Source organism: Zootoca vivipara, chromosome 5 (assembly GCF_965207765.1).
Source record: "Zootoca vivipara chromosome 5, rZooViv2.hap1.1, whole genome shotgun sequence".
Classification (NCBI taxonomy): Eukaryota; Metazoa; Chordata; class Lepidosauria; order Squamata; family Lacertidae; genus Zootoca; species Zootoca vivipara.
In genome coordinates this window covers 84,372,848-84,388,897 of record NC_142588.1, presented here as the reverse complement: position 1 = coordinate 84,388,897, position 16,050 = coordinate 84,372,848, and the positions used below count along the sequence as shown (strand labels likewise).

The window sequence follows — 16,050 nt, the reverse complement described above, 5'->3', positions numbered from 1 at the left end:
CCCTGCTGAACTATGATAGGTCCAACCAGTGTTGGCATTCCTCTGGCTCTGGAAGACACACTTGTTTAGGCAAGCATTCCCCTGAACTGAACTTCTGATTTTATTGTTTTAATTGCGTTTTATTGTCAAAAGTTGACTTGTTTTATTGTATATTTTAATTATGGATGCTTCTTACTGCTTTGATTGAATTACTATTGTGTATTTTAATTATGCATTGATTTTATGGTTTTAAACCACTTAGAAGCCATTTTGACATGTGTAAAAGTGGTAGATAAATCAATATTAACATTGCTAAGAAAAAAGTATAGTTATTCAGTGGATCATTCCTGCACATGGCCCACTGAATAAAACATGAGTTGAACGTAGGTTGCAAAGCATTAATGCCCATGTATTTATTGCTGTCTTCAGTGTCACAATTCGTCCATGAAGAATGTGGCTTATTTTGAATAAAATTGTCGTACTAAATTGTTACAGCAGAGATGGAGAACCTGTGGCTGTCTAGATGCACTTGAGACTTGACCAGCTCTAATCAGCATGACCAGTGATAAGAGATTATGGAAACTTCAGTCCAATGTAGGGAGACTCTGCTGTAGTTATTTAATTCTTTATGCCCTATAAACCACTCTTTTTTCACATTTCACAAGAACTGAGTTGTGGAGGTGAACTGGCGGCATCCTCATCGTGGCATCGCACAGAAACCTCCCTCCTTCCTTCTGGGAAGAAAATCATAAATGGAGGAGGCCACGTTTATTTGAACATAGGCACATGATAGGCCTCATTCTTCCAAGGAACAGATCAATCGGTTCGAGAATTCTTAGATTCAAACAAATGGAATAAGGCCCACATACTTTATTACTTTCTCCCCATGCAGAGGATGAAGGTGGGGGAAAGGCACAGCATGCAAAAGTCAAATACTGAATTACACATTTTAGTTTATTATTTATTTGCAGCACCCTAAGAAGGTACCACTTCAACAGGACCCATGAAAATGTTACTGGTATCAATTTAAGATTGCTTCCAGGTGACGTGATCAGTCCTTGTTGGGCTGAGTTTCTAAGATTTCCCATAAAGAGATCATTATCCCACAGTTCCCCCCATCACTTTCCTTACCACAGAAGCTTTGATTTTTGTAAAAGTGGATAGTTGCTGCTTTTTGCAACATGGCACTTTTATTGTGCAAACCTTTCATTTTCTGGTTTGAAGTTGAATCCCTCTCACAAAATAGTGACCAGCTCATATTTGTACAGAGCCAATATGCTTACGACTGACTGCAGTCTTCAATCAATGTGGTCAGTTTCAAACTCTGCATTGCATTACAGTGGTTAATATTGCCAGCACGGCACAAATCAATAGAATTCTGCATCCAAGTCCAGCTTATGCACGATTCTTTGAATTTCATTTACATTGAACTTGAGGAATTTCCCTCCAAATTATGACAGAATACACTCGATTTGGATGAAAAATTCTGCTCCATCAGCGAATGGGTTTTCTGGGATCTGCCCCCACGCTGCTCCCTATACTGGTGTTTTGGGAATGCTTGAGGAATCTGATACTTTCTGATTCCTTCTGCACCCCTTGGAACAACATGCAGATTGGAATCTCACTATCCAACGAATTTCACACTCCTCTGAATGTTGCCATGAATTTCCCCAGCAGTTTAAAGATATCAAAAATATGGTTTTACACCTGTGTTTTGATGGACAGAATGCAATGTATTTTCAAAGGATTTGGGAGGGGGTAGTAAATAAATGTGAAACAGAATGGATTTTTTTAAAAAAGGTGTCAGTAACACAGACCAGAAATAGATTCCGCCACACCCAAAAGGCTTTGCCATTCACTTAAGTGGAAAGGACAGCTTCGTTCACATAGATAGTACAGAGTAATTTCCTGTTCCACGGATAATCCAGTATAACCCTAAAGCTGACACATGATTCCCTTCTCTTCTCAATGGGAGAAAATAGCAAATGAACGCCACTATGCCGTGTTTATTTCCACTGATGGCAAAAGCACTAAATCGGCTTAAACCCCAGCAACTTCTGCTTTACTGGGTTATGGATTAGATGGTAAGGAAAGTCACCTGTTCAGAAAGTGCTGATATAAACAGCAGAGCTCGTTAAATGCTCCATTAAAGGTTGGATTAAGTTAAAAGTGGTCGAAGTCCTCAAACCATAAAGCTCAATTCAGCTACTTTACGGACAAAAATCTTTTTTTTTATTGAACTGTGATAATGAAAAAATATGGATGAAAGGGATATTCCACTTTAACCCTTAAAGCCCCCCCCCCTGAAACAGCTTCATGGAAATCAGTGGCACTGCTCCAGAGTAAATGGTTTGAGGATTGTACCCTTAGCAGAGAGAGCAGGTACTCTCAAAAGTAAAGGGCATAATCCATCCATCTGCTCACGGTGAAGTTACCTTACATTCAGTGGGAGAGAACCAAAATCAACAGGCTGTGTAACCCAGGGCCATCTCAAGCCGATCGGGCACCCTGGCGCGGAGATCGCTCCGGCGCCCCCGCCCTAGTGGGCGGGCTTTGCCATGCAGCGCCCTCCTGCCAACCTGGCGCCCTGACGCCCCGCGCCATCGAGACTACCCCTAGAGCCGGGCCTGGTGTGACCTCATCTAATGTATGTTTACTTAACAGCAAATTTTATTAGGATAGAACAGCACTTATTCCCTAGGGCGTATGCTGATTTAAAAGTGCTTAACTTTGGCTGGAACATGTCCAAACTCCAGTTGAATGTATGTTATTCATGGCTACAGTTTGTTCATTGATATTTTCCATTGTATACACACTACACTATTTCCCACCATTTTTAAAAGGCTATCTTGGTCTGTGGTTCTATGCAGCCAAAATAAATCTAGTCTCACTTTGAGTGAGAGTCATATTTATCACAGTCACTGGAGGCATAGCTGCCAACCCTCCCGTTTTTGTGGGAAACCCCCTCATTTCAATCCATTTCCTGCTGCTATCCTGGATTGTAGGTATCCTGTAAATTTCCCGGATTTCAAAGCAGCTCCAATCGGTGCCCCCCCTCGGCGAGCGAGCAGCCAGCCAGCGCCCGGTAAAACGCCTCGCTCGGTGGCTGGCTGCTCGCTCACTTGCCGAGTGCTGCCGGACATGCCCGGGCATGCGCAGAACCGATTTCTGGTGCCGCTCTGCCCATGTCTGGGCACCGGAAATCGCTTCTGCGCATGTCCAGACATGCACAGAAGTGATTTCCGGTGCCCAGACATGCAGACACGGGCAGCCCGGCACCAGAAGTAGCTTCTGCACGTGTCTGGGCATGCGCAGAACCGATTTCCTGTGCCACGCCGCTGGGTGAGGCTGCTGATTCCTTCTTTTCCAATCCGTAAGTTGACAGCTATGACTGGAGGACAGATGGATATTTCTACTCCGATATACAGACTGTCCACTGTGAGAACAGGATGCTGAACTAGATGAGCCACTGGCCTGATCCAGTACTTACGTTCTCGAGTTAATTGCAACAAAGATGTCATGGTTCAGATTAAAGCTGAACCCAACCTTCTCCAGAGGACTTCTTCTAAGAACATTCCCTGAGACAATCCACCCCTCTCTGAGAAAAAGATGACATGGATTTTTCTTCAAAGATTTTCAACCATTGTGCTGCTGATGCTGCTAAACAATTGTTTGGAGTATGGGGTTGGCCTATGCAGGCGGGTAGGACATCTGCATCACTTCACATCTATGGGTGGGCAATGTTGTTCCATGGAGTGAGCTCATCTATGGGTGGGCAATGTTGTTCCATGGAGTGAGCTCATCTATGGGTGGGCAATGTTGTTCCATGGAGTGAGCTCATTAGAACTGGGCTGAACTTTCAAACGTTTTCACTGGGGGACAGAGTTGGGATGAAATAAGAACAAGTTGGTGGCCCTAAATGTTGTTGGGGATGTGGAAATGGAAGACAGTCCCAGTGCAGCTCACACGATCTCTCCCACCCTATTCTGAGGCAAAGTGAAAGGGGTCACAAAAATGGCTCCCACACCGATGACTGCTTTTCTAGTGACAATCACATCCCCCCCTTACTAAGTGCCTCTCAGAATGCGGTGTGGGGAAGAGATGGTAGCCAGTTTTCCATTTCTCCAAGTCACGGAGGCTGGAGCTGGGGCACAGCTGCCAAGTCTCCCGTATTCCCCGGGAAATCCCCGTTTTTCCAGCTGTTCCTAGCTGAAAAAATGGATTTTTTTTGTTTCCCCCCAGTTTATTCTGGCACGGAGGCCATTTTGGAACTGGGCGGAGCATGCTCAGAAGCGACTTTTGATGCTGCTCTGCCCAGTTCCAAAATGGCTGCAGTGCAACTTCTGGTGTGGTGGCCATTTTGGAACTGGGCAAAGCAGCATCAAAAGTCACTTCTGAGCATGCTCCACCCAGTTCCAAAATGGCGGCAGCGCTACTTCCGGTCTGCTATTTCCAGCCCGGTCCCTTATTTCTATGACAGCAACTTGGCAGGTATGAGTGGGGCATGTGTGGCTTAGCATAAAATGGCTGCCACACTGGTGGTTTTAGGGCAGAATGGCCAGTTCCTCTGCACTGGGCTCCAAGCAGAGAGGGTGCATGGGAAGCACTTGCCCGGCTACAGGGAGGGGGCATGGGGGCTCTGGCAGGGTCCAAGACTCCTCCCATCTCCTTCCCAAAGCCTACTTATTGCTTGCCCAGATTTGGGATGGAGGTGGGAGGACTTTAGGACTCTGCTGGAGCCCCCGCACCTCATTCCCAAAGCCCAGCATGCTGTGAGGGCTGGGCTGGGCTGGGCTGGGGGCACCAAATTTTGGCCTGGTTCAGGGCGCCATAATACCAAAGTCTGCCCCTGGCTGCCACATCTAAAAGAGCAGAAAAAGAGAGAGTAACACAAAACTGTGCAGGCAGCTCCAGCTTCCTCATCTCATGCACTGTAGATTTTTGAGGAGACATTTGCTGTGACTTTTCACCACCTCCGTAGGAGGTAGTGATGGGCGCACCAGTTCTCACGAGCACTGGGCTGGTGACCCCTGCTATGGGGTGTCAAACTCGAAGGGGAGAAAGCCTTTTCCCCTTGCTGGCTGGCTGTGCTGAAAAGAGCACAGATCAGGAAAAGGCATGCGGGAATGACCTTGATACTTGGGCAATTTTAGATTGCACATGCAAAAAGATGGTTTTTTAAAAAGCCTGCTCTTTCCTTGGGTGGCACCGAGTGTAATTCATAACCGATTTAGACAAAAGACTTCTGGACTAAGTGCTCATTTTCTTCACAGGAGATAACAGTTTGCAGCCGCTCTGCCATTAGCTTTGAAACAGAGAGCTGTGTCAGTGAACTTTTCTCCAGACATTTCTACACATTAAAAAAAAAAGCTAAACAGGCCCTTGACAACTGATGAAATACTTTTGGCTCCATCTATACTGTGAATGTCACTGACTCTCTTTCCAAAGAATATATACATATAACCAGTGCTCCCCCCCCCACCTCGAAAAATAGGTGCCGGAACTCAACATGAAATTGTTACAGTAAGTGCTACACTTTTTAACAACAACAAAAGGGGTACCGGTACTGCGTACCTTTGAGTACCCCTGGGGGGAAAGGCATGGCATATAGCAGGAACCCCAAACTAAGGCCCGGGGGCAGGATGCGGCCCAATCGCCTTCTAAATCCGGCCCGCGGACGGTCTGGAAATCAGCATGTTTTTACATGAGTAGAATGTGTCCTTTGATTTAAAATGCATCTCTGGGTTATTTGTGGGGCATAGGAATTTGTTCATATTTTTTTCCAAAATATAGTCCGCCCCCCCCCACAAGGTCTTAGGGACAGTGGACCGGCCCCCTGCTGAAAAACTTTGCTGACCCCTGGCATATAGTTTCTTCTGAGAGAATACCCAACAGGGAAGTGTTTCCTGCAAGCCTCACCAGCGGAGGAAGGCAGCTGCTCCTTCCCAACGTAAGGATATTGGATCAGACGAAAGGTACAGCTATTCTTCCATTATGTTTTTCACAGTGACCAACCAGATGCCTTGGGGGAAGCTCAGAAGTAGAACATGAGTTAACACCCCTCTCCTGCAGTTGTTCTCCAGCAACTAGTATTCAGAAGCAGACTGTGGAAATCTTTGGTAATCTTCCGTAATATGGCGCCCTGCATGAAGCCAAAATCTGGCACCCCAAACTGGATCTTCTTGGTTATGGTGGATCTTCTCAATTTTACGCCCACCCCCGGCTCAGTGCCCAGTGCGGGGGACAGCCTTCACCTCCCTAAATCTGGCACTGGTGTCTGTTCTCAGACGAAGCATTGAGCCATTGTGACTATTAGCCTCATTTTCAATGAATTTGTTCAGTCTCAGGTCCATCTCAGGTACCATTTGTTCAGTCTCAGGTCCATCTCAGGTACCATTCACACCACACATTTAAAGAACTCCTACGACTATACATTGAATGTTGTTTTCACTAGAATATATTTATGGCGCAATAGCTATAATGCAAGCTGCTTTGTGAAGGCTTTTGTCTTGAATATATAAACACTTGAATGAATGAATGAATGAATGAATGAATGAATGAATGAATGAATGAATATTGGGTCAAACAGACCCAACCTCAGTTGAAATATTTGATGAAAATGTATTTGAAAATGAAAACAAACAAGGACCCTGAAATCTGATTCCTACTTATAGGGGTATCAGGCAACAGCAATGACCCACATTGCCCCCCCCTTTGGAACTTATATACAAGGGAATCTTCTGCAGACCAAGAAGCACATTCCCATCTGGGCAACCTTCCAGGGTCTGCCTGTCAGCTGCAAGCAAGAACAGAGGCAAATGCAGTAGAGATGATCCCAATGCACGCACACACACACACACACACACACACACACAACCCTCTGTGACCTCCATCCAGGAAGCAAGAGACATTATCAGAGTTCAAGGAGACATCCCAGCAAGGCAAAACACTCAAACTGGCATCCCCAAACTGCGGCCCTCCAGATGTTTTGGCCTACAACTCCCATGATCCTTAGCTAACAGGACCAGTGGTCAGGGAAGATGGGAATTTTAGTCCAAATCATCTGGAGGGCCGAAGTTTGGGGGTGCCTGGTATAGACTCAGGCTGGTGAGAAGCATGTCCTAGGAAGAAGGTATGTGATGGAGAAGAGAACCAGACAGAGAGGCCTGGGTCGCCCCATCTCTGCCCTATACCTCTCTTATTCCATTTTCCCTTCAGGACAAAAATCTTCTGATGGTGATGGTGCTATTTATTAAGTCGAAACAAAATATATATAAAAAAATTCCTTCCAGTAGCACCTTAGAGACCAACTAAGTTTGTTATTGGTATGAGCAATAACAAACCAACAACAAACTTAGTTGTTCTCCAAGGCGCTACTGGAAGGATTTTTTTTATTTTGTTCCGACTACGGCAGACCAACACGGCTACCTACCTGTAACTATTTATTAAGTGTTCACAATGACACCGGAGTCATTTTGACTCCCTTCATCCCAACACGTTCAACATGCTGTGGCTCATTTTCTCCCTTTCACGTTACTCGAGTCATTTTAATTAAGCCCTCAATTTCCCAATAAACACGTGGAAGAGTTAAAGCGCCAAAGGAAAGCCACCCTCTCTACAGTAGGAGAATGCAAGCTGTATGAAGTTGTGTCAGTTAGAGGGAGATTTTTACATATGTTCACACCCCTTTGGGTCGGGTATGAACCCCACCCCTCCCCACAAAGCACAGAAAGATTAATGCCATCTAATGATTAAGTTGCCTTTGATACATCTAGCTACATATATATGTGTGTATGTATGTGTATATATATTTATATATATATATATGCACATGTATACACAAGAGCGTCACACAGAAGTCATAGTGGTGGCATGCAAGACACCAAAATCGTCAAAATTTGCAACCTGCAATAATACCTTTGGTTGAATTGCTCCAACGGTTACCTTCAGAATAATGGGATAAAGTCAAGAGATTGACACATGAGCCGCCGGCGCCAGATCCAAAAACAGTGATTCTCAGCGGGTCGCCCCCAAAGAACCCAATGTTTTCGCTAGTCCACCTCAAGGCCTGAATGAGGTCCAGGAGGCCATAGTTTCCTTTAGCTGCTTGATCCCCTGTGCTCAAGAAACCTGCAAAAAGAGGAGAGGGAGAGAAAGGAGAAAGGATTTAGAGCATGCTAAATTTCGGCTTACGCTTGTTGCGCCGTTATTATCTGACGGCAGCTTTCGAATGTAACAGGAGCTAAGCGCTATGTAAATACATTGTGTTCTTTATCCACTTGGCAACAATTTACAAGTGACTCATCATTCCCGCTACAAATCCTTCAGTGTTTATTATAATAATGTTATGCATGATAAACGATGGTATGCATTATGCAGGCACTTTTTGAAGAAGATAGGCTGCTTTCAATGAAAAAAAAGAGAGGAACATAAGCATCTCCCACAATCTGTTTTGCAGTGTGTTTTGAGACCCTCATATCCAAACTCCTTAGGTCCACAGGGAACATGTATGTTACGCATCAAGAGCCAGGCAGGAACATCTTCCTAGTCCAGGAGTAAACAACATGATAGCTTCCAAATATTGTGGATTACAACCTCTGAGCATTGTCCTAGCTGGCTGGGGTTGATGTGGGTTGCAGTCCAACAATATCAGGAAGCCCATTGTTGTGGGGGTGGGGGTGGGGGTGACTCCAGAACTACCCACCCAACTGTTGCCCAACCTCAAGTTAACATCCATATTTGTATATACACAGGAAACAGGGTGGGATAGAAAGACTAAATAAATATTTTTAAATCTTACTTATTTCTCTAACATTGCAGTGATTCGAGCTGCGTTAGCACTATGCACTTTCTGATCATTCTTTACTTATTCACAAACTAAGATATAAAAAAAAATTCTGAGAAAATTTCAGATTCGATGTGTCTGGCCATAGGTAGGGTGGAGAATTTTGACAAGCCATTTGTACATGCTTATAGCGCAATTTGTGCACTGTGCATGGTCTTTTCATCGAGGCCTGTTGGTTAACCACTGTAAAATATATTGTAAAAGTGGTGCCTCGCTACACGGATTTAATTCGTTCCACGGGTCTTTTCTTATAACGAAAAATTCGTCTAGCGAATCCCATAGGAATGCATTGATTTTTCTTTTTATTTGGCCATAAGAACACATTAATTGAATTTCAATGCATTCCTATGGGAAACCGCAATCTGCTAGATGAATGTTTCATAAAACGAATTCGTCTAGCGAGGCAACCTCCGCTAGAAAAAACCTTTCGTTAAGCGGAAATTTCGTTAAGCAGGGCATTCGTTAAGCGAGGCACCACTGTTCATGCTTTCTCCTTTCCCATGCCGGTAAAGGTATTAAGATAAGCAAATAAAACCTAGTTTGTCTTGCTATGCCTGTGGCATCCGCTCATAGCAATGCAGAGGTGTGCTTTTTTCACAGTGGTAGAATACAGGAGAGGCGTCAAGTGTACTGACACCCTGTCTTAATGATTGTGTTGTTTTAATAAGGTTGTTTTAATTACCTGTTTTAATGCGGATACTTACATTTTAATATTTTAATGGGATTATTTTATTTTCCATTTTAATTGTGAATGCTTATGGTTTAAGGTTGGCGTAACTGATCTCTGTACTTTTTAAACTGCTGTGTAGCCTCTTAGCATTAAGCAACAAGGAAAATAATAATAGTAGTAGTAGTAGTAGTAGTAGTAGTAGTAGTAATAATAATAATAATACCCCACCCATTTGGCTGGGTTGCCCCAGCGACTGCGGGTGGCTTCCAACACATATAAAAACATAATCATCAATGTACATCAATAAACAATGACAGCATCCTCATTTAGCAGTCCTAAATGAGGAGATACCAAAGGATAATAAAAGAGTTTTTTCTATCTGCTAGCACAGCAGCCAGGATGGTAATAGCCACAAATTGGAAAACACAAAAGATACCAACAAAGGAGGTGTGGATCTGCAAAGTTAGTGAGTATTTGTTGATGGCCAAATTGACAGCAGCAGTAAGAAGTCAATCAAAACCAAAGTTAAGAAGTGAATGGAAATGCTATGATGAATATATGGAAAAATATTACTCAAGGGTGGTATGCTTTCATGCTTAGAATGAGAGGTATGAAGATACACAAGAGGATAAAATTGGAAATAAAGTGGATATAGAAATATATGAAAACAGAATGCACGCAAATATATATATATAATTAAAGGAATATATAGAAAACAGAATTTACACAATTAAAACAATGATAGAAACAGAAGTCGAATAAGCAATGGAGGGAAGTCAGGGGGGAGGGGGGAAATGGTGGGGGTGCTGTATTGTATTATATTTTTGTTTGTATTTTTAAAAAATATAGTGTTTTTTCTTTGAAATAAAAACAAAAACAAAAATAATGACAGCATCCTCAAGCACAACACTTTCCTTTTTCACTTAGGAGCAAATGACAGCAGTTTCTGAGTAACGTCGGGACAATACTGGGTTGTGGTTTATGGCTTCCCCTTGCCCCATGTGACTCCAACCATTGAGAACCAATCCGCAGCCAGGCTGTGCAACTCACCCCCACTCTTTATATGAATGGCCCCATTTATGGTTACTTTTTCTCTGACAGACTATCATGGAATTTTGAAAACTGACTATGTACATATGTAAAAACAAAAGGTAAAGGACACCTGGACGGTTAAGTCCAGTCAAAGGCTACTATGGGGTTGCGGCGCTCATCTCGCTTTCAGGCCGAGGGAGCTGGTGTTTGTTCACAGACAGCTTTCCGGGACATGTGGCCAGCAGGACTAAAATGCTTCTGGCGCAATGGGACACCATGATGGAAACCAGAAATGCCGTTTACCTTCCCACCTATTTATCTACTTGCACTTTTTAGGGTGCTTTCGAACTGCTAGGTAGGGATTCAAACGGCTAACCTAATCAGCAAGCCCCAAAGGCTCCGTGATTTAGACCACATACACACACTTATATAGATAACAAATAGATAACAGGGCTGTCATTCTTGTTTAATGACATTTAAAACACACACACCCAAGAGGACTTCGCTGCCTTTGTTCATGCGAGTCTAATATATGTATGAATTTGTCAGTGATCACAAAATTGTGTCTCCTCCCTCTGCTCTGAAGCATTCTGTAGTTTAAAGGTTCTTCCCGGTGCTATTTGAAAACCTTGCTTAAGAGTTGCAGCTATGGAAATTGCAAATATCGATCTTTAACCTTCAAGCTTGGCAATCAAAGCAAGAGAGCACTTGGATCAAATCCCTCCACTTCTTCATAGGGCAACAGTCTACAGGATGCTTTAGAAAGAACTTAAGAAAAAAAACCCAAAACCCCGCAAGCCTTTCATTAAGAATATTTTTGTAAAAAAGAGAAAAAGCTACTTCTATTCATAACTGGGTTTAATTACAGAAAATGGAGAAACAACCTTTAATTACGATGAGGAGTGGACAAAATTTCCATTCCACTCTTTAATCAAAAATGAGATGGCCCATCTACATTGCCCTTTTCATAATGGGCGATAGCAATGGCATCTTATTAGCAAACTGTTATAGGGAGAGAAAAAGGAAGTCCAGAACTGATTCTGCCCTTAGCAATCTGGCGGAGAATCTTGACTGTCTCTAATAATTTTATGTCCAGAGTGACAAATAGAAGCCTGGCCTTTTGGGTCATAGTATCTGAGTGATTTAATATCCTTTGTAAAGTTATTGGTTTTATTTTATTTATTAAGCTGGAAAGAAAAATGGATAAGCCTCAATCTATTGGGGTTGAGGCTGAATGGCCCTCTCCCTTTTGCCACCCTTTAATCAGCTGTGGAGAATTTCAGCTGTTTTTGGGTGAGGGGATCTAGACCAAACCATCTGAAGGGGTTCAGGATGCAGGAGAAATTCAGTTTGGTTTGCATTTAAATCTGGATCTATCTTTCCAAAACAATGTGCAAACAAAAGCACAGCTGTCCTTAAAAATCCACACATCTCAATTTTGCAAATTCAGCTCTCCAACCAATGTTTGTAAATATGCATAAATTAGGGGACAGCGTGCATCGAACTTAAGATGTTAGTGAAAATGAAATAAAAATGCATTGCATTTAAGACACTGCTTTCCAAAATGTGTATGGAGAGATATGCACTAAAATGCTAGTTATTTTTCATGAGGATTAAAGGTAAAGGGACCCCTGACCATTAGGTCCAGTCGTGACCGACTCTGGGGCTGCGGTGCTCATCTCATGTTATTGGCCGAGGGAACCGGCGTACAGCTTCCAGGTCATGTGGCCACTTCTGGCGAACCAGAGCAGCGCACGGAAATGCCGTTTACCTTCCCGCTGTAGCGGTACCTATTTATCTACTTGCACTTTGAGGTGCTTTCAAACTGCTAGGTTGGCAGGAGCTGGGACCAAGCAATGGGAGCTCACCCCATCGTGGAGATTCGAACCGCCGACCTTCTGATCGGCAAGCCCTAGGCTCTGTGGTTTAACCCACAGCGCCACCCGTGTCCCCACAGCGCCACCCACGACCCTCATGAGGATTACCCCCCCCCCCAAAAAAATCTGCAAAATCTGAGGAACTGAATTTAGGATTAGAAAAATAAGCAACTGAGAGAACCCCTCGGGGGGGGGGCAGGGAGCATTTACATTTTATTATTTTCTTTCTTCATAAAGCTCTTTCTCTGTCCCTCAGGGTGGTGAGGAATAATGACGTCCACTATTATTCTCTCAGAGGACGCAGAGGCAGCATTATATCTTGGTGCAAGACACAATATGTAGCCCTGCATAATTGTCATTTACGGTTCTTTTTACACACATTTTTATTGATCAGCTGCTTCAGGATGTTTCATGGGAAGGGATTTAGAAAGGAAGCAAACGACATAAGTAAATAAATAAATGTAAGGCATTTTGAAAAGTGCAATAGGTATGCAGTACATATAGCATACTGTATATGGGGGTGGGGGAGACTGAAAGCAGCCATGTTGATTTTCAATTTTCAATTGTTTGTTTGCTCCACCATGTCTTGATATGTAACAAGAGTCCTTCCAAAAGATGTGCTATAAAACTGGCTCAGATGCTCACACTCCATGTACATAGCTGCCAAGTCTCCCGTTTTTCACGGGAAACCCCCGGATTTTAATCCATTTCCCACTGTTATCCCGAAGAGGAAAAAGATCCCGGAAATCCCCCGTATTTCCTACCTGCCAGGGAGGCTCCATTTCGGGTGACGCTCTGCCCATATCTGGGCACCGGAAATCAGGCAGCGCCAACACCGGAAGTTGCTTCTAGGCATGTCCAGACTTCCGGTGCCGCGCTTCTGGTGCCGCGCCGCTGCTGATCCTGCATTTTTCAGCGGGAGACTTGGCAGCTATGCCCATGTATTTATTTGCCATAGGTCGAGATTGTCATAGGAATATTTGGGCCCGAGTTATCTCCAGTGTTTGTCAGAGCAAAATAGATTCTTTGTGTGCTTCCTGTATTCTTCATGTTATGCACATAGCTGCCAAGTTATCCCTTTTTTAAGGGAAATTCCCTTATGCTGAATAGGCTTCCTCGTGAGAAAAGGGGAAAGTTGGCAGCTATGGTTATGCACCAAAACAGAACTGAGTGCAATATGGTTTTGTTAACAATCCACTGCTTGGAAAGTGGGCACATTGTTAAGATATTTCATTCAGAGTGTTATACTGTTTAATTTAATAATACCATGCACACACACAAAATATTCAGTGCATTAATATTAAGGCAGTTACCACCAATTTTCATGATGAAATCAAAAGAGAACTCAGTCAAAACAGAAACAAGGGTATCAGCCTTTAAAATCTCATGCCTCTTAGATCCAGAACTGTGCAATTGTGATAATAAATTATTCTTATACAACAAGAAAACCTTGTTCAGCAAAGAGGACCACACTGGAAATACAAGAACGATTCAGAGGGAAGGTGCCTAAGTCAGGAATTAAAAAGTCACAGTGAAATTTAGTGTGACTTGTCAATTTACAAACCATCTCTTCTAGAATGAAAGATAGATGATAGTTAGATAGATGATAGCTAGCTAACTAGTTGGAAAGGTGACAGGCTTTCAATAAGCCCTATACAATGACACTGGAATAAGACAATATATTGCGTATGGCCTACAAACTAAAAAAATATATTGTTCAGATGAGGAAAGGGCAAAAGAGATGAAATGAGAATACAGGAATCAGACACAGTTATGCTTCATTAAAGATTGCAGAGATTCATAACCACTGTAGCAAATGTCAGATTACAGTTTCTGGGTATGTAACCAGTTGTACTTAATGTACAATATCATTATTTATTCCAAAATAGGCGGGGTTTTCTTTTGGGGGGGGGAGGAGAGAGGAAATACCTGGCTTTAGAAATGAACACCACCCTCCAGATACACACAAGCAAATTGATAGCCCATGCCACAATCTGGCACAGACTTTGATTCAGTGGGTTTAAACCAGGCTAAACTAGGAAGTTGTCTTATACTGAGGCAGACCATCGGCCCACCTAATTCCGCAATGCATACAATAAATGGCAGTGCCTCTCTAGGGCTGTAGACAGGGTGTCTTTCCTGGCCGTACCTGGAGATTCTGGGGGCTGAACATGAGACCTTTTGCGTCTCAACAGAATACATGCTCTTCCAGTGAGACAAAGACCTCCCTACAAATTTGTCCTGGTTTTGGTCACAGTAGAGTGAGCAACTCACCTGAGTTCATGCATGTGGTGTGATGGGCTCTCATCTCAAGTAAATGAGGAAGCCCGAGGCAGGAGGAACATTTGTGCACAACAGAGCTCCCTGTGCTCTTTAGAAGGTGAATGTATGGATATGCATCATAGGTCTGGGGAAATGCAGGTTACAATCATGTGCTATATGCACAGTTCCCCAGAGTGGCTGGGGAAAGCCAGCCAGATGGGTGGGGTATAAATAACAAATTATTATTATTATTATTATTATTATTATTATTATTATTATTATCATTATCTGATCCTGCATCCAGGACTGTGTGCATTTAGTCCTTGCAACTAGGGATGGGGGAGAACTCTGATTCAGTTGACATTTAAGGAGAGATCTATCAAAGTCACGCTTTCCGAAACAGCACGAGGACCAAAACACAGCCATCCTTCAGAATACTTCTCTGAATTCTGTGGTGCAGTTCCCCAGCCAAGCAAAAAAATGCATCTCTGGGGGGGGGGGGAGTGATATGTTAGTGAAAATAACATACAATAAATGCATCAAATAAGAGGAAATTTGTTGCAAACATGTGTGCTTGTTTGTCAAAACTGCAGATTTTAAAAAGTGCTGATTAGGATAAATTCAGACTAAAATGCCCGTGAATTTCCACAAGGAACTTTTAATAATAATAATAATAATAACTGCAGATTGCTGCAGTTCGGTAGAGAACTGAATTTAAGATTGGAGAAATGATAAACCGAAATTGTCCCTACTTGCAATCCCTCTAGACGCCTGTTCAAGAGGGGAAACGGAAACTTGATTCAGTCTCTTACTTGGACCCTTTCCTTGTTCGCATCTCAGCGTTTTGAGTTCTACATATACAGCCCTGCTGCTCTGACACACTCCTGCATTGTTCCCCCCAGTGACATACATCTGGAGTTTCAATAGAGGCTGTTTGGGTGTATACTATCTGAATGGCTTTGAAGGAGAAGGAGGGCATGGTCCTTTAAAATGCACCCCTCGGCTTGGGAGCTGTGGACGATTTAAAGCACCACATAAATCACACGATTATTTCAGAGAACACATTTGCTTCTGCACTGGGCATCTATTGTGAGTTTAGATCAGCTCCCCAATCAGGTTTTATTAGGTCGATAGCCCTGCTGTGAATATTAAGGCACATCTTATATTCATAACGTAGAAGATGGTATACTTCACTTTGCTGACACTGCCACTTTTATATATGAATAATGTTGCTTAACATGTCTTTAATATATTCCGCTGGCAGACAAGGGACGCCGCCGTGAGTAGGTATCAGAATATAGAAAATGCAGGAGGACACAAAATGGATGTGCTCTTTCATAGTAAAGTGTGCATGGAATACAGGAGGGACTCGTGCCTTAAGTTGG

At 43.2% G+C, this 16,050-nt stretch overlaps 1 protein-coding gene across 7 annotated transcripts in view; it reads right to left on the bottom strand.

Annotated features, from left to right (window-relative positions):
• The window catches only part of NLGN1 (neuroligin 1), a 623,829-nt gene that overhangs the window by 8,132 nt on the left and 599,647 nt on the right, over positions 1 to 16,050 (bottom strand). For 4 of the 7 annotated variants that reach the window (XM_060274357.2, XM_088669867.1, XM_088669864.1 and 1 more), the window contains one exon: positions 7,897 to 8,109. In XM_060274357.2, the coding sequence (XP_060130340.1) occupies positions 7,897 to 8,109 (213 nt within the window). The remainder of the gene's footprint in view (positions 1 to 7,896; positions 8,110 to 16,050) is intronic. The other 3 variants (XM_088669865.1, XM_088669866.1, XM_088669869.1) reach the window with 1 other exon arrangement.